The sequence below is a fragment of the Trematomus bernacchii genome, unplaced genomic scaffold (genome assembly GCF_902827165.1).
Source record: "Trematomus bernacchii unplaced genomic scaffold, fTreBer1.1, whole genome shotgun sequence".
In the NCBI taxonomy this organism is placed as follows: Eukaryota; Metazoa; Chordata; class Actinopteri; order Perciformes; family Nototheniidae; genus Trematomus; species Trematomus bernacchii.
Genome location: NW_022987665.1, coordinates 231423 through 250000, shown reverse-complemented (window position 1 = coordinate 250000; position 18578 = coordinate 231423). Strand labels below are relative to the sequence as shown.

The following is an 18578-nucleotide window of genomic DNA, read 5'->3' as shown; positions in this document are numbered from 1 at the left end:
CTTTAAAGAGTCCTCTCCTGCTGATGTTCAGGTGTATATCAGTATGTAGTGTCTCTACTTTAAAGAGTCCTCTCCTGCTGATGTTCAGGTGTATATCAGTATGTAGTGTCTCTACTTTAAAGAGTCCTCTCCTGCTGATGTTCAGGTGTATATCAGTATGTAGTGTCTCTACTTAAAGAGTCCTCTCCTGCTTATGTTCAGGTGTATATCAGTATGTAGTGTCTCTACTTTAAAGAGTCCTCTCCAGCTGATGTTCAGGTGTATATCAGTATGTAGTGTCTCTACTTTAAAGAGTCCTCTCCTGCTTATGTTCTGGTGTATATCAGTATGCAGTGCATTTGTCAACCTGCTTAGAGATGTCCCGCCCTTTTGACCCCATTTACACGGGAGCGCAAACGCAAACGGACCGAATTCGTTATCAAAAAAGTCTTCCGTTCACACGCATTTGGCTCATTTAACGTGTGCGTTCACACGAGACCACTGGAAACGCTGTAGTACATATGCCGGGCCTGTAAGTGGCGCTGTACTTCTGCCACAAAATACACCAAAAGCAGCGAAGAAGACTCCCAAGCATGGTTGCCATGGTTGCCCTTCTGTTTATGCCCCGCGGTGGATTTAGCAACATGTAGTTCATGTAGTTCTCCAGGTCCACTTGTTGCTGATGGTTGTCGTAGAGGAGCTGTAGATTTTGCACTAACATCTATGGCTTCATCGTTATCAGGAAATGATCGTACAGGACGTACACACTGAGCCGGTTGACCCCCCAGAGCGTTCCGTTTGCAGATCTATCCACCTTGGGACCCGTTATCGTTTGCGGGGTCCGTTTCCGCGTTTCCGTTACGGCCTCGTGTGAACGAACGGGCTACACGAAAGAGAAAAGAAGCAGATACAACCCGTTTCGTTCTCGTGTAAACACCGCCTTAGTCTATCACGTACAATGTGTTGGAGCGCTAGCCAATAGGAGCACAAGTGTCCTATAGTGATGTCACTATGTTCCGGAAACAACAAATCCCCTAAATACTAATATGAACCCTTTTCCTTTCATATTGCTGTGCTCTTCAGGTTTCTATGTGACTCTGGTGGTGAATCGATGGTGGAATCAGTTTGTTAATCTTCCGTGGCCGGACCGCCTCATGTTCCTCATCTCCAGGTACAAACTCTCTGTAAGAAAATACACACTTTTAGTTATTTACAATATACATTTCCTGCCAGCGCAGCGTTCTGTATTGATTTTGGTGGATTGGTCTTTCTTGATCACGATGTTTTTGCTCCAAATGTGTTTTTTACCCGGCTTGATTTCTGTCGTGTCAAATGATCATATAATAATTTAAATCAGAATCAGAAACAGGTTTATCACCAGGTAGGTTGACACGTACGAGGAATTTGTGGTGCAAACATAAAAGAAAAAAAAGAAAATAATAATAATAATAATAATAATAATAATAATAATATATAATAATTATCGAACATTTCTCAAATACGTCCGAATCATTTTTCAGGATTTTTTCCCCAACATTTTCACATATTTTTCAAACATGTTTCACATATTTTGTGTTTTTTAAGGAAATGTTTTCTTCTTTTTTGAATCATTTTTCACAATTATCAATTTTTATTTTTTTATTTCCTCCGCCTTGTCTCCTTTAGCTGTGTTCAGGGTAAAGATGAATACGGCCGTCTGCTGCGTCGGACGTTGATTCGTTACGTGAACCTGACCTCGCTGCTGATCTTCCGCTCCGTCAGCACCGCCGTCTGCAAGCGCTTCCCCACCATGGAGCACGTGGTGGAGGCAGGTGAGAGTTTTATCTATTTTCTATAAAGAGGATGGATTAACTCGAGTTAAAGCCCTCAGACTGCCACTTCCCATTCTTCTATTAGACTTAACCAAATAATATCCAACAGCCTGACATTTTTGAAAAAATATATGAAAAATGTTGTAAAAAATGTCCTCAAAATGTGTGATTTTCTTAATTTATTTATTCCAAAAAAGTTCAGAAAAATTCCTTACAAATTTGGGAAAATGTTTGAAAATTATGTAAAAAATATTTGGATAATAAATCCTTAAAGGTAGGTTAGGTAAGTTTGAGAAACCGGCTCGAGATCGCTAGAATTTGAAAATACACAACCGGAGAAAATCTGCCACTTCCTTACAGAGCCCCTCCTCCAACACACACGAACGCGCACATGACCAATGAGGGCACGAGATAAGTTTGTGCACAGATGGAAGGCTGACAGGCAGGTAGGCCATCCAATCATTTTAGCCGGCCCGGCTAAAATGATTGGTCGTGCTTTTTACAGTACTACAGCTTCCACAGATGAAATTTTTTTATGGATTTTTTGTCAAAGCACTTCAGATATTCATTGCTATCGGGATGTTAAGAGCATTCCATGGAATATAACAAAAAGTGTATCTCGAGCCGGTTTCTCAAACTTACCTACCCCACCTTTAAGAAATCGAGAAAATATGTTTAAAAAACATTCCGAAAATATCAGGGTCTTAAAAAGTATTCAAAGTTGATAAATCAATTTAGCGAAAATTAAGGCTATTAAAAAGTATTAAACGGCATTTTCCAAGGTGTTACATGTTGTAGCTTGTTTTCAATAAGTATATAAATTGTCCAAAGAGGTTGTATTCTACAGTCTGCCTGAATGTAATCATTGCGTAGGTGTGTAGTGTGATTCTGTGTAGTTTATTTATGGCATCCCGTTGGGTTTGACGTCATCTGAACAGGACATCGCACGCTCACTGCTTGATAGCGCGCGAAGGTCCGTTTACGCCGGTTGTTAAACAACATTGTTATGGGGAAATGCAAGTCTGCGTCCAAATGGTTGGAAGATAAGGAGGAAGGACAATCAATACTGTATATAGTGAATGTGAGGTAAAGTGTGTCGCCATGGTAACCGGTTAAAACTCAAAGTGGCGATGAGGTCTTAAAATGTATGGAAAGGGTCTTAAAAAAGGTCTTAAAAGGTCTTACATTTGACTTCAGGATTCCTGCATATAGCCTGAAAATGTAAAAGAAATTCAAAAATCCTGTGAAAAATATAGAAAAAAATTGTCCTTACATTTTTTTTTAAAGTTTGAAAAATTTTCCGAAATTATTGGAACTTTTCTTTTAAAATTATGTGAAAATTGTCAAATATTAAAGAAAGTAACGAACTGATATAAGATTAAAAATTGTAGAAAAATGTGAAATTACTTTAACTAACTTAAAGGATCTGCATACTTCTTCCCCGCTGCATCAGATTTTGTTCTGTTGTCCCCGCAGGGTTCATGACTCCAGAGGAGAGGAAAGTGTACGAGAATATCCGCTCCCCTCACCTCAAATACTGGATCCCCGTGGTCTGGTTCTCTAATCTGGCCGTCAAAGCTCGAGAGGAAGGACGCATCAAGGACAGCATCGACCTGCAGCTGATTCATCAAGTGACTACACACTGTTTTATTATTATATATGCTGCTCCTGATTCATATTACTGCTGCATTATGTTGATGTTTGAAATACATAGTTCACATATATTTCACATTTATTTGCAGACATGTTTTTCATATTTTAATGACATTTTTCACAGATGTTTTGGACATTTTTACAGAAAATTACGGAATGTTCCACATATTATTCGGATATGTCTTCAGAAACTTCTTGGGACATTTTTCAAAGAATTTTAAGGAATATTTGACATATTTAATTTAATTTGAGAACATTTTCCACATATTTTCAAGAACATTTAAAGAATCTTTTTTGAATTTCTTGACACATTTCATGACATTTAAAATGTAATTTATATATAAGATTTTTTTAGCATATTTTAACAAAACTTGTTGTTAGAATTTTTTTTAAATGAACTTTTCTGAAATTTTATATGTTCTTTCCGACACTTTACACATATTTGATGGCCTTTTTTTAAACAAAAGTTTCATCATTTTTACAAACTTTCTGAAATGTTTCCGATTTAAAAGGACAATATTTTCCCCTGAGGCTTCCATTAAGCCGCATTAAATGTGAATACTCAAGTAAAGTACCTCAAAAGTGAAAGTACTTTCCATCCCCTGCTGCTCCTGTCTCATTAACTGATGAATAAATCCAGCAGAGACCAAATGGCCTTCAGCCCCACAGACATTTAAAGCCTCAGAGACAGTAATCTGTTGTTCTGTGATCACACACAGCTGACATGTTGGAACATGATGAGAGGGAGGGTCCGATCCTCCAATCAGAAACACTGAGTTTCCCACCAGTTAAGACACAAATAAGATGAAAACTTGACCTTATGATCGTTAAATCAATCTAAATGTTAAATAAATGACCTTAAGAGCAAATTAATGTACTTCAATATGCTTTACAAGCAAAGATTAGGACGTTTAAAGTAGGAAAACGTTTTATTTTAAGAATCTGGTTCAGTATTTTAGGATATTAAATCAGTATTTTGAGATATTATGTCTTTTTTTTAAATATAAGATAATATTTTGATAAACTAGGTCAGTATTTATGAAATAAAAAGTAGTTTTTTGAGATACTAAGTCATTATTTGAGATACTAAGTCATTATTTGAGATACTAAGTCATTATTCTGAGATACTAAGTCAGTATTTTGAGATACTAAGTCAGTATTATTTTGAGATACTAAGTCAGTATTCTGAGATACTAAGTCATTATTTGAGATACTAAGTCATTATTTGAGATTCTAAATCATTATTTGAGATACTAAGTCATTATTCTGAGATACTAAGTCATTATTTTGAGATACTAAGTCAGTATTTTGAGATACTAAGTGATTCTTTTGAGATACTAAGTCAGTATTCTGAGATACTAAGTGATTCTTTTGAGATAATAAGTCAGTATTCTGAGATACTAAGTGATTATTTTGAGATACTAAGTGATTATTCTGAGATACTAAGTCAGTATTCTGAGATACTAAGTGATTATTTTGAGATACTAAGTGATTATTCTGAGATACTAAGTCAGTATTCTGAGATACTAAGTCAGTATTCTGAGATACTAAGTGATTCTTTTGAGATACTAAGTCAGTATTCTGAGATACTAAGTGATTATTCTGAGATACTAAGTGATTATTCTGAGATACTAAGTCAGTATTCTGAGATACTAAGTGATTATTTTGAGATACTAAGTGATTATTCTGAGATACTAAGTCATTATTTTGAGATACTAAGTCAGTATTCTGAGATACTAAGTGATTATTTTGAGATACTAAGTCATTATTCTAAGATACTAAGTCAGTATTCTTTTGAGATACTAAGTCAGTATTCTGAGATACTAAGTGATTATTCTGAGATACTAAGTGATTATTTTGAGATACTAAGTGATTATTCTGAGATACTAAGTCAGTATTCTGAGATACTAAGTGATTATTTTGAGATACTAAGGGATTATTCTGAGATACTAAGTCATTATTTTGAGATACTAAGTCAGTATTCTGAGATACTAAGTGATTATTTTGAGATACTAAGTCATTATTATGAGATACTAAGTCAGTATTCTGAGATACTAAGTGATTATTTTGAGATACTAAGTCATTATTCTAAGATACTAAGTCAGTATTCTTTTGAGATACTAAGTCAGTATTCTGAGATACTAAGTGATTATTTTGAGATACTAAGTCATTATTCTGAGATACTAAGTCATTATTCTGAGATACTAAGTCATTATTCTGAGATACTAAGTCATTATTTTGAGATACTAAGTCATTATTCTGAGATACTAAGTCATTATTTTGAGATACTAAGTCATTATTCGGAGATACTAAGTCAGTATTTTGAGATACTTGAGATATTTTTACAAACCTAAGATAATATTTTGATAAACCAAGTCAGTATTTTTGGGGATACTAACTCATTTTTCACCAATATAACTCATCATTTGTCTCCCTCCCACTGTTATAAATGCACTTCCTGTTGTAAACCTTGTGTTTCAGGAGATGAACGTGTTCAGGACTTGGTGTGCGACGCTGTTCGGATACGACTGGGTCGGCATCCCACTCGTCTACACTCAGGTCTCTCTCTATTATAACATCCATCCGTCTCTATGAGTGGTTTAGAGCGGATGCAGCTCATGAGATTAAAGTCATCATCATCATCATCATCACTGTAACTGGATCTCAGAGAGAGAGGAAGAGGAAGTTCAGAGAAGAGCAGCTTCAGCCCTCAGATCATCAGACTGATAAACACCTGAACTCTTAAAAGAACATATATTAAAGGGGACCTATCATGCAAAATGCACTTTGTGATGTCTTTTCTACATCAACATGTGTCCCCGGTGTGTCAGGGAACTCACGCAGCATCAGAAAATAAAACCCTCTCTCTTTTCCTCCGTACCCAAATCTCTAAAAACGGGGGAACAACGGAGCTGATCCAGATTTGTGTCCGATATGACGTAATATCTGAAATGTGGACCCACGGCCCTATCAGAAACGTTGCTATCAGAAACAATGCCCGACTGTTTTGGGCGTAATATGGTCGGTGTTTACATTAGCATCGCTAACACTCAGAGCTAACCTGCACTGGAGAGCATGTGTGTGAAGAAGCAGGAAATAAAAAGGAACTCACCTTGTGGTATAACCGGCAAGAGAGAAAGCCTTTGAGCTCCATACTGTTTCAGAAAGAATCCTTGATAATCCATGATATGGCGTTTCATCACCGCAGTATTTAGTTTAGACAGTAGCTGCCGGGTCCCGCATGAGCTCAGACCCCTCCTTTTTTAAAGCTTTATACCCCAAATCTCCATCTAACATCAGAAAGCTGAAAATGTCTGAGCATTTCTGTTTTTTTTTGTTACAAATTCCCTGATTCTGGTCAAATATAGTTCAAAATAAGTTTCCCCAGCTAAATACAAGATCTCATTTATCTAATTATCCCATCTTTACTTCAAGACATCTTACCAAGAACATTTTAACTTGTTCAATTGGTAGATTTTGTGCTTATTTCAAGAGAAAACAGCTTGATTTTATTATTGTTAAACTTGTTAGACTATTCTTGCACTATTTATATTCTATTTTATTTGTATTTTTTGCACTATTGTATCTGTGTTATTGTGTTGCTCTGTTGGAGGAGCCTCAGATCTTCATATCTCCACTGTAGCTACATGACAATAAAAGCTTTGAATCTTGAAGTCTTGAATCTTGAATCTTTATACTCTCTCTTCAGGTCGTCACCCTCGCCGTCTACACGTTCTTCTTCGCCTGTCTGATTGGTCGTCAGTTCCTGGACCCGGCGCAGGGTCACCAGGGGCACGACCTCGACATCTACGTCCCCATCTTCACGCTGCTGCAGTTCTTCTTCTACTCCGGCTGGCTCAAGGTAAACAAGATATTTGATGTATTTCTTTATCAACAAGTCTTTATTTAAAGGTCACCTCTTCTTCATGTCTCTTCTTCATCAACATGTGTCCCCTCTTCTTCATGTCTCTTCTTCATCAACATGTGTCCCCTCTTCTTCATGTCTCTTCTTCATCAACATGTGTCCCCTCTTCTTCATGTCTCTTCTTCATCAACATGTGTCCCCTCTTCCTCATGTCTCTTCTACATCAACATGTGTCCCCTCTTCTTCATGTCTCTTCTACATCAACACGTGTCCCCTCTTCTTCATGTCTCTTCTTCATCAACATGTGTCCCCTCTTCTTCATGTCTCTTCTACATCAACATGTGTCCCCTCTTCTTCATGTCTCTTCTACATCAACATGTGTCCCCTCTTCTTCATGTCTCCTCTTCATCAACATGTGTCCCCTCTTCTTCATGTCTCTTCTACATCAACATGTGTCCCCTCTTCTTCATGTCTCTTCTACATCAACATGTGTCACCTCTTCTTCATCTCTCTTCTTCATCAACACGTGTCCCCTCTTCTTCATGTCTCTTCTTCATCAACATGTGTCCCCTCTTCTTCATGTCTCTTCTACATCAACATGTGTCCCCTCTTCTTCATGTCTCTTCTACATCAACATGTGTCCCCTCTTCTTCATGTCTCCTCTTCATCAACATGTGTCCCCTCTTCTTCATGTCTCTTCTACATCAACATGTGTCCCCTCTTCTTCATGTCTCTTCTACATCAACATGTGTCCCCTCTTCTTCATGTCTCTTCTACATCAACATGTGTCCCCTCTTCTTCATGTCTCTTCTTCATCAACATGTGTCCCCCTCTTCTTCATGTCTCTTCTACATCAACATGTGTCCCCTCTTCTTCATGTCTCTTCTTCATCAACATGTGTCCCCTCTTCTTCATGTCTCTTCTTCATCAACATGTGTCCCCTCTTCATCATGTCTCTTCTTCATCAACATGTGTCCCCTCTTCTTCATGTCTCTTCTTCATCAACATGTGTCCCCTCTTCATCATGTCTCTTCTTCATCAACATGTGTCCCCTCTTCTTCATGTCTCTTCTTCATCAACATGTGTCCCCTCTTCTTCATGTCTCTTCTTCATCAACATGTGTCCCTCTTCATGTCTCTTCTTCATCACATGTGGCCCCCTCTTCTTCATGTCTCTCTTCATCAACATGTGGTCCCCTCTTCTTCATGCTCTTCTTCATCAAGCATGGGTCCCCCTCTTCTTCATGTCTCTTCTTCATCACATGTGTCCCCTCTTCTTCATGTCTCTTCTACATCAACATGTGGTCCCCTCTGCTCATGTCTCATGTCTCTTCTTCATTCCTCAACATGTGTCCCCTCTTCTTCATGTCTCTTCTTCATCAACATGTGTCCCCTCTTCTTCATGTCTCTTCTACATCAACATGTGTCCCCTCTTCTTCATGTCTCTTCTTACATCAACATGTGTCCCCTCTTCTTCATGTCTCTTCTTCATCAACATGTGTCCCCCTCTTCTTCATGTCTCTTCTACATCAACATGTGTCCCCTCTTCTTCATGTCTCTTCTTCATCAACATGTGTCCCCTCTTCTTCATGTCTCTTCTTACATCAACATGTGTCCCCTCTTCTTCATGTCTCTTCTTCATCAACATGTGTCCCCTCTTCTTCATGTCTCTTCTTACATCAACATGTGTCCCCTCTTCTTCATGTCTCTTCTTCATCAACATGTGTCCCCTCTTCTTCATGTCTCTTCTACAATCAACATGTGTCCCCTCTTCTTCATGTCTCTTCTTCATCAACATGTGTCCCCTCTCTTCATGTCTCTATCTTACATCAACATGTGTCCCCTCTTCTTCATGTCTCTTCTACATCAACATGTGTCCCCTCTTCTTCATGTCTCTTCTTCAATCAAACATGTGTCCCCCTCTTCTTCATGTCTCTTCTTAACATCAACATGTGTCCCCTCTTCTTCATGTCTCTTCTTCATCAACATGTGTCCCCTCTTCTTCATGTCTCTTTCTTCATCAACATGTGTCCCCTCTTCTTCATGTCTCTTCTACATCAACATGTGTCCCCTCTTCTTCATGTCTCTTCTTCATCAACATGTGTCCCCTCTTCTTCATGTCTCTACTACATCAACATGTCGTCCCCATCTTCTTCATGTCTCTTCTTCATCAACATGTGTCCCCTCTTCTTCATGTCTCTCTTCATCAACATGTGTCCCCTCTTCTTCATGTCTCCTTCTACATCAACATGTGTCCCCTCTTCTTCATGTCTCTTCTTCATCAACATGTGTCCCCTCTTCTTCATGTCTCTTTCATCACATGTGTCCCCTCCTTTCTTCATGTCTCTTCTTCATCAACAGTGTCCCCTCTTCTCCTGTCTCTTCTCATCAACATGGGTTCCCCTCTTCCTTCATGTCTCTTCTTCATCAACATGGTCCCCTCTTCTTCATGTCTCTTCTACATCAACATGTGTCCCCTCTTCTCATGTCTCTTTTACATCAACATGGTCCCCCTCTCCTTCATGTCTTCCTCTTCATCAACATGTGTCCCCTCTTCTCTTCATGTCTCTTCTACATCAACATGTGTCCCCTCTTCTTCATGTCTCTTCTCATCAACATGTGTCCCCTCTTCTTCATGTCTCTTCTACATCAACATGTGTCCCCTCTTCTTCATGTCTCTTCTTCATCAACATGTGTCCCCTCTTCTTCATGTCTCTTCTACATCAACTGTGTCCCCTCTTCTTCATGTCTCTTCTTCATAACATGTGTCCCCTCTTCTTCATTCTTTCTTCATCAACATGTGTCCCCTCTTCATCATGTCTCTCTTTCATCAACATGTGTCCCCTCTTCTTCATGTCTTCTTCATCAACAGTGTCCCCCTCTTCATCATGTCTCTTCTTCATCAAACATGTGTCCCCTCTTCTTCATGTCTCTTCTTCATCAACATGTGTCCCCTCTTCTTCATGTCTCTTCTTCATCAACATTGTCCCCTCTTCCTCATGTTCTTCTTCATCAACATGTGTCCCCTCTTTTCATGTCTCTTCTTCATCAGCATGTGTCCCCCTCTTCTTCATGTCTCTTCTCATCAACATGTGTCCCCTCTTCTTCATGTCTCTTCTACATCAAAATGTGTCCCCTCTTCTTCATGTCTCTTCTTCATCAACATGTGTCCCCTCTTCTTTCATGTCTCTTCTTCATCAACATGTGTCCCCTCTTCTTCCATGTCTCTTCTACATCAACATGTGTCCCCCTCTTCTTATGTCTCTTCTTCATCAACATTGTACCCTCTTCTTCATGTCTCTTCTTCATTCAAAATGTGTCCCCTCTTCTTCATGTCTCTTCTACATCAACATGTGTCCCCTCTTCTTCATGTCTCTTCTTCATCAACACTGTGTCCCCTCTTCTTCATGTCTCTTCTACATCAACATGCTGTCCCCCTCTTCTTCCATGTCTCTTCTACATCAACATGTGTTCCCCTCTTCTTCATGTCTCTTCTTCATCAACATGTGTCCCCCTCTTCTTCATGTCTCTTCTTCATCAACATGTGTCCCCTCTTCTTCATGTCTCTTCTACATCAACATGTGTCCCCTCTTCTTCATGTCTCTTCTTCATCAACATGTGTCCCCTCTTCTTCATGTCTCTACTACATCAACATGTGTCCCCTCTTCTTCATGTCTCTTCTTCATCAACATGTGTCCCCTCTTCTTCATGTCTCTTCTTCATCAACATGTGTCCCCCTCTTCTTCATGTCTTCTTCTACATCAACATGTGTCCCCCTTCTTCTTCATGTCTCTCTTCTTCATCAACATGTGTCCACTCTTCTTCATGTCTCTTCTTCATCAACATGTGTCCCCTCTTCTTCATGTCTCTTCTTCATCAACATGTGTCCCTCTCTTCTTCATGTCTCTTCTTCATCAAACATGTGTCCCTCTTTCTTCATGTCTCTTCTACATCAACATGTGTCCCCTCTTCTTCATGTCTCTTCTTCATCAACATGTGTCCCCTCCTTCTTCATGTCTCTACTACATCAACATGTGTCCCCTCTTCTTATGTCTCTTCTTCATCAACATGTGTCCCCTCTTCTTCATGTCTCTTCTTCATCAACATGTGTCCCCTCTTCTTCATGTCTCTTCTACATCAACATGTGTCCCCTCTTCTTCATGTCTCTTCTTCATCAACATGTGTCCCCTCTTCTTCATGTCTCTTCTTCATCAACATGTGTCCCCTCTTCTTCATGTCTCTTCTTCATCAACATGTGTCCCCTCTTCTCCATGTCTCTTCTTCATCAACATGTGTCCCCTCTTCTTCATGTCTCTTCTTCATCAACATGTGTCCCCTCTTCTTCATGTCTCTTCTTCATCAACATGTGTCCCCTCTGTCTAAAGAGACTCTGAAAGTTTCAGGAACAAAGATTCTCTCTCTTTTTGATCCATTTCTATAAAAACCTGTCTGAAAATGAGCTGATCAGATTTTGGCCACTTTATGATGTCATAACGATGTTTTGTCTTGTGTAACCATTAGCCAATCAGCAACCAAGGTAACCCCCCCCCCCCCACCTTATCACCTGAATCTCCTCCTAGAGCACCATTGAGTTCTTTTTAACCAAATCTCTCTCAGAGGGGCGTGGGGAGGGGCTCCTTATTTTCATCTAAAGTAACAGACAGAGAATCAGCACTGAAACAGAGGGGATTATGGGTAATGCTGCAATGATCTGTTTGGTGTTTCAGCCAATCAGAGACATGCTCTGGATATATCTGAGACCTGTGATATATTGATGAGAAACAGTAGAATAGGAGACCTTTAATTTATGTTGTGTCTCGTCCTCAGGTAGCGGAGCAGCTGATCAACCCGTTTGGAGAGGACGACGACGACTTTGAAGCGAACTGGATCATCGACAGGAACCTTCAGGTGAGCAGCCAATCACCGCGAAAACAATTGGAAACCACAATCAAATCCTTTCCTTCACTTCCTGTCTACCTGTCCTCCAGGTGTCCCTGCTGGCTGTAGACGAGATGCACATGAACCTGCCTCACATGACCAAAGATATCTACTGGAACGACTCTGAGGCTCAACCTCCGTACACACTGGCAGCCGCCGACTACTGCATCCCCTCCTTCCTGGGATCCACCACCGACATGGGGTCAACACACACACACACACACACACACACACACACACACACACACACACACACACACACACACACAGGGACAGTGCACATCGATGAACACTTTAAAACAAAACAATGCTTACAAGCGTAAATGAGCCGGATTTTAGCTTCAAGCTAATTTCCATCCGCAGTCCCCTCACATGCAACATACAAGAACATGACATTTATATACATAGCAAAAATAAATACATGACATGCAGAAAGAGCAGGTATTTGTGTTCAACATGTAAGAAGTAGAAAGTACAGGTATTTGTGTTCAACATGTAAGAAGTAGAAAGTACAGGTATTTGGGTTCAACATGTAAGAAGTAGAAAGTACAGGTATTTGTGTTCAACATGTAAGAAGTAGAAAGTACAGGTATTTGTGTTTCAACATGTAAGAAGTAGAAAGTACAGGTATTTGGGTTCAACATGTAAGAAGTAGAAAGTACAGGTATTTGTGTTCAACATGTACGAAGTAGAGAAAGTACAGGTATTTGGGTTCAACATGTAAGAAGTAGAAAGTACAGGTATTTGTGTTCAACATGTAAGAAGTAGAAAGTACAGGTATTTGTGTTCAACATGTAAGAAGTAGAAAGTACAGGTATTTGGGTTCAAATGTAAGAAGTAGAAAGTACAGGTATTTGTGTTCAACATGTGAGAAGTAGAAGTAAAGTACAGGTATTTGGGTTCAACATGTAAGAAGTAGAAAGTAAAAAGTGGTCAGAAAACTAAGTAGTGAGTAGTAAAGTACTGATACCAGAAACATGTACTTAAGTACAGTAACAAAGTATTTGTACTCCACTACTTCCCACCTCTGGTAAATGTATATCTAAATGTTAAAAGCTCTCGTCCCTTTTCTCTTCCAGACTCTCTGATATCCTGCAGGTTGACGAGTCTGAAGTTTCCGACAAACGACAACAAGACCCGGTGTTGGTTTGGCACCAAAAGTCGGTAAGACTACTTTTTATTGTTACCGTTTGATATGTTTTCGGTTCAGTTTGTCTTTTAATCAGCATGATTGGCGAAAGACTCAGAACCATTGCACACATTCTGCAAATGCAACCAAATGTAAATGATAAATGTTGATAAAGGTTGGGATATATACACATTTTATACAATGTGGTGATTTGATTTGATTTATTTAGAATGTGTAAAACAATAATAAAAAAATGTAACATGAGAATTATTATACAATACAAAATTAATCAGTGTCAAATTGATATACAAAAATATTACTGATTCTAAATTATGTATAAACAAATAAACAAATGATCTACTAATTAATTACACATCCGAAAAGGAAGAAGTTTACACTTATTTAATCCCACCCCTTCTCCCAAAAACTACATTACTAACATTTATATATCTTTTTTTTTCTTAAAGAAATACATTTGTTATTGAAAAACTAAAAAACAAAACAAAAACATAAAAAATAAATAAACAGATAAATAAACAAACAAACAAATAAACAAACAAATAAGCAGATAAATAAACAAACAAATAAACAGATAAATAAACAAACAAACAAACAGATAAATAAACAGTACCGAAGGAGTGGCAGACCGGGGTGGTGGTTCCCCTTTTCATCAGAGGGTGTGTGCCATCACACTACTCAGCCTCCCCGGGAAAGTTTACTCTACGGCCCCGGCCACACGAGGACGATAACGGTCGTATCTGCTACAGTTCACTATCAGATAGACGGTTCGGCCACACGAGGCCGACACGGAAACGCAGAAAATGATAACGATAACGATAACGGGTCCCAAGGTAGATCTGCAAACAAAACGCTCTGGGGGCCAAACGGCTCCGTGTTTATGCCTATAAATCATTTCCTGATAACGTTGAAGCAATAGCCTCTCCCACCTCTCCTGCTCAGTGATCAGCGGCTGGGCTGTCAGGAGAGGGGGAGGAAAAGAGAGGCTCCGTTTTTTATTCTTATATATTATTATATATCTATTATATAGAGTCGTTATCAATTTGTTTTAAAGCTCAATAAATAACAAAGAAGACCTCTGACCGACACTTTTCTAATTTTGTCCGGAAGATTTAAACTTTAACGGACATCTTGACCGGCGAAAAAAAATCTAACTGAAACTCTGCCGCACGGTCCCCTCGTTCCTTGGAAAAGGCGGAGAGGTGGGTGTTTGTCATCTGCTGGTGGACTAACCGGGGAGGGAGAAAGAAAGCCACAGCGGAGAATAAACAGAAAGGTAACCATGGTAACTATGCGCGGGAAGTCTTCTTCGCTGCTTTTGTGGCAGACTACAGCGCCACTTACAGGCCTGGCATATGAACTACAGCGTCTCCAGCGCTTTCGAGCGGTCTCGTGTGAACGGACACGTTTCTGGTGCCTGTTGCGTGTGGACGGAAGACTTTTTTGATAACGATTGCGGTCCGTTTGCGTTATCATCCTCGTGTGGCTCCAGCCTAAGGTACTCGAAAGGAGGGTCAGGCCGATTGTCGAACCTCAGATTGAGGAGGAACAATGCGGATTCCGTCCTGGTCGTGGAACGACGGATCAGCTTTTTACTCTCGCAAGGATCCTGGAGGGGGCCTGGGAGTACGCTGAGGGCCTAAGATATTCTACAAAATAATATTTTAAAACATTTAAAAAAAATGTTTTTTTTTTATATATTTAAAAAATATATGTTTTTAGTTATATTTTTCATTAGTTTTACCAAAATAACTTGATTTAATTGTATTTAAAATAAAATTTCCAAAGAAATAAATCCTTCGAATCTGCCTGTTCAGTCTCTGTTGAATGTGAAGGGTTACATGAAAGAAGCTCGTCTGGCCCTCTCTGCGATTCACAGAGGGCCAGCTATAGTAACTGAACGAGAGAGTAATGTCAAATGACAGTACAATTGACCAATCATATCTTCCTTCTAAATGGGTGGGTTTTATTATCGCGGACTTTATGACAAGTTCCGCCCGCTGTGAAACTTTTCTTGTTTCCATAGCAACAACAACTTCCTGTCAACAGCGTAAACTCGCCTTCAAAATAAAAGCATGCCAAATTACACTTAAGACATACAACTGCAACGAAAGTAACAAACACAATGCAATATCATTTTCAATGTCAAAGAACACAAATTGGGTTCACAGGTGTTGTTCTGTGTGGTAGAGGGTCGCTGTCATTGATACGTTTTGCACCCCGGGCCGTTGTTTTGATATTCCGCTGAAGTATACGCTGTGACGTAATAACTATTTTTTTTTTTTTTTTTTCGAGGGAAAGGGTGGGGGTCAGAGGGCCTAGGTATAAAAGTCACGGCTCGCCACTACTTGTAATATTTCAGGTTCTGGGTCGAGTGCGCCGGCTGCTGAGCGTTCAGGAGCCTCCAGATCTTCCTCTTTCTCGACCTGCGTTTCAAACGACACAGCAGTGACGCCACAGGAATCTTCTTCCCAGACTTCAGGTGCAGTTTGGCTCAATTCAGAGTGATAAACATATCCAAATGGGCCTATTATTGTATGACAGTTGAAGTGTGATTAGGCAACAAGGTGTCTGTTGGGAAAATAGTGAAAGTACTCTTCCAGTATCAGAGTAACATGATAACAAAGGTATCCCAACTGTAGCTGTGTACGTGACAGGATGTATGATTACCTAGAAGAGCATCAGGACTGTTTTTGGCTGATAGCTATATAAAATTCAGAATTTTTAGATTTTGAGAAAAAGTCCGAATTTTGAGAAAAAGTCTGAATTTTGAGATTTTGAGAAAAAGTCTGAATTTTGAGAAAAAGTCTGAATTTTGAGATTTTGAGAAAAAGTCCGAATTTTGAGAAAAAGTCTGAATTTTGAGATTTTGAGAAAAAGTCCGAATTTTGAGAAAAAGTCCGAATTTTGAGAAAAAGTCCGAATTTTGAGAAAAAGTCTGAATTTTGAGAAAAAGTCTGAATTTTGAGAAAAAGTCTGAATTTTGAGATTTTTAGGGGAATTAATCAGAATTTTGAAATTTTGAGGGTAGATTTTACTTAAGTACATTTCAAAGCCCATACTTCTTTACTTTTAATTGAGTACAGAAGTTTAGTCAGTACTTCTACTTTTACCAGAGTATTTTTTAAACACGAGTATCTGTACTTCTACTTGAGTAAAGGATGTGTGTACTTGTGCCATCTCTGACTGATGCTAACATTGGATCATCTATTCTTACCATCCAGGGTCAATTCTCGTCCAGACAACATGGGTCTCCCCTCCCCCAACATGGACACCCTCTCCACTTTAAGGGAGGTCAGCAGTAACCCTCCCTCCCCTGAAAGCCCCCCCTCAGCGGTTTTCCCTCGACTCGTCGTCAGTCCACCGTTTTCCGGAGACGCCGGTCAAAACTTTGAAGCAGCAAAACCTCACAATGGACTGGCTCCGTCGCCCAGTGAGGAGGCACTGGGCCTCGAGACCCCGAGGTAAATACATCAGAGTTAACACTTTCCACACATTGATAGTCCAACACTGACTATAACGAAACCATTCTGACGCTGTTTCGAGATGATAGGATTACCAAGACGTCGAGCAACAACAATTGGTCTTACATTTGGTGATTTAGCTTCTCTCAAATGTTATAACCATTGCTTAACAATTATTTAAAGGCAGAATGAGTTGGATATTACAAAAACAATAGACATATAGATATACAAAACAACCATTAATTGAAACGTAAGACCAGGTAGCTGATCGTAGGAATGCATTGAAGAGAAAGATATGAAAATGGCAGACAAGACGCACATATAGCAAGGTGAAATGCGTAGCGGACAAAACTCAATCCAACACGAGAGGATCAATCAATCAAACAATCAAATGTTGACACCTGCTGTCCTTAGACCCTTGCAGAGGACAGGCAAAAACTCGCCAAATATAACCCCCCATTGACAGGAGAAAACATAATGAATCTGGGGTTTTACCGGCTTGTAAGCAATCTAACATTAACGGCAGTCACTTTGTGTTTTCAGGACCAGCTCTTCCGTCTGTTGCTCCCCCACCCAGCTGGGACCAAAGGAGTTTCGTTGGACGCACCACCCTCCCTCCAGACCTCGGGGGCGGCAGTTCTCGCTCCAGTTCTCCAGGCAGTCGTCCAAAGCGTCCGTCCGAAGCTTACCGAGCCCCAAAGGTCTGGGGAGGAGGAAACGAACGCTGGCTCGTTTCCAATCCCGACGATCCCCAGCGGACACTTTACAGCTTCCAGACCAAGAGCCAGACCCCGAGTACGACAACGACTTCCAGGGACTCGCAGGGACTGAAGACTACGAGAAGGAAGAGACCGATGACAGCGAAGAGATAAAAAAACAGGACTCCTAATTGCAGAGCTTGGGAAATCATTAGAAACCACTCACACGGAAACATACTACTTCCAACACAGAGCCAATCTCCATGCTCGTTACGTCATTAACACACACACACACACACACACACACACACACACACACACACACACACACACACACACACACACACACACACACACACACACACACACACACACACACACACACACACACACACACAAACTTCCCTATCAAATCTAAATGGTCAATTTCAGAGATGGCAAAAGTACACACATCCTTTACTCAAGTAGAAGTACAGATACTGGTGTTTAAAAATACTCTGGTGAAAGTAGAAGTACTTACTAAACTTCTTTACTCAAGTAAAAGTAAAGAGGCTTTGAAATGTACTTCAGTAAAAAGTACCCATAACTAGCAGCTGTTTTAAAGAGTACCTGACCTCCCTTTATATTAATAGAACAATAATGTCATTGTTAGCTAATGAATGTTTCCATGCTGAACAACGGCAACATGACAACGTTTTCATTGGTCCCTCTTCTTTAGAGAAGACCAGGAAATGATGGATACACGGATCGTGTTCAAATCAATAGGCACGCAATGACTCTAAATAATAATGATCACGCCACCAAACACACATTCAAACTAAAGGAACCAGCCTGTTTGGGAAATGTGAGAAGTAGAAAGTACAGGTATTTGTGTTCAACATGTAAGAAGTAGAAAGTACAGGTATTTGTGTTCAACATGTAAGAAGTAGAAAGTACAGGTATTTGTGTTCAACATGTAAGAAGTAGAAAGTACAGGTATTTGGGTTCAACATGTAAGAAGTAGAAAGTACAGGTATTTGTGTTC

General features: G+C 39.7%; 1 protein-coding gene across 1 annotated transcript in view; it reads left to right on the top strand.

Moving 5' to 3' along the window:
- The window catches only part of LOC117487118 (bestrophin-3-like), a 23863-nt gene extending 6118 nt beyond the window's left edge, over positions 1–17745 (top strand). Inside the window, 12 exon segments of the mRNA XM_034135769.1 lie at positions 1063–1159; positions 1645–1790; positions 3267–3421; positions 5925–6002; positions 7153–7305; positions 12135–12215; positions 12296–12447; positions 13325–13409; positions 15755–15823; positions 15825–15874; positions 16617–16856; positions 17400–17745. Coding sequence (XP_033991660.1) covers positions 1063–1159; positions 1645–1790; positions 3267–3421; positions 5925–6002; positions 7153–7305; positions 12135–12215; positions 12296–12447; positions 13325–13409; positions 15755–15823; positions 15825–15874; positions 16617–16856; positions 17400–17745 — 1652 coding nt within the window.
- Positions 17746–18578: the final 833 nt, after the last annotated feature.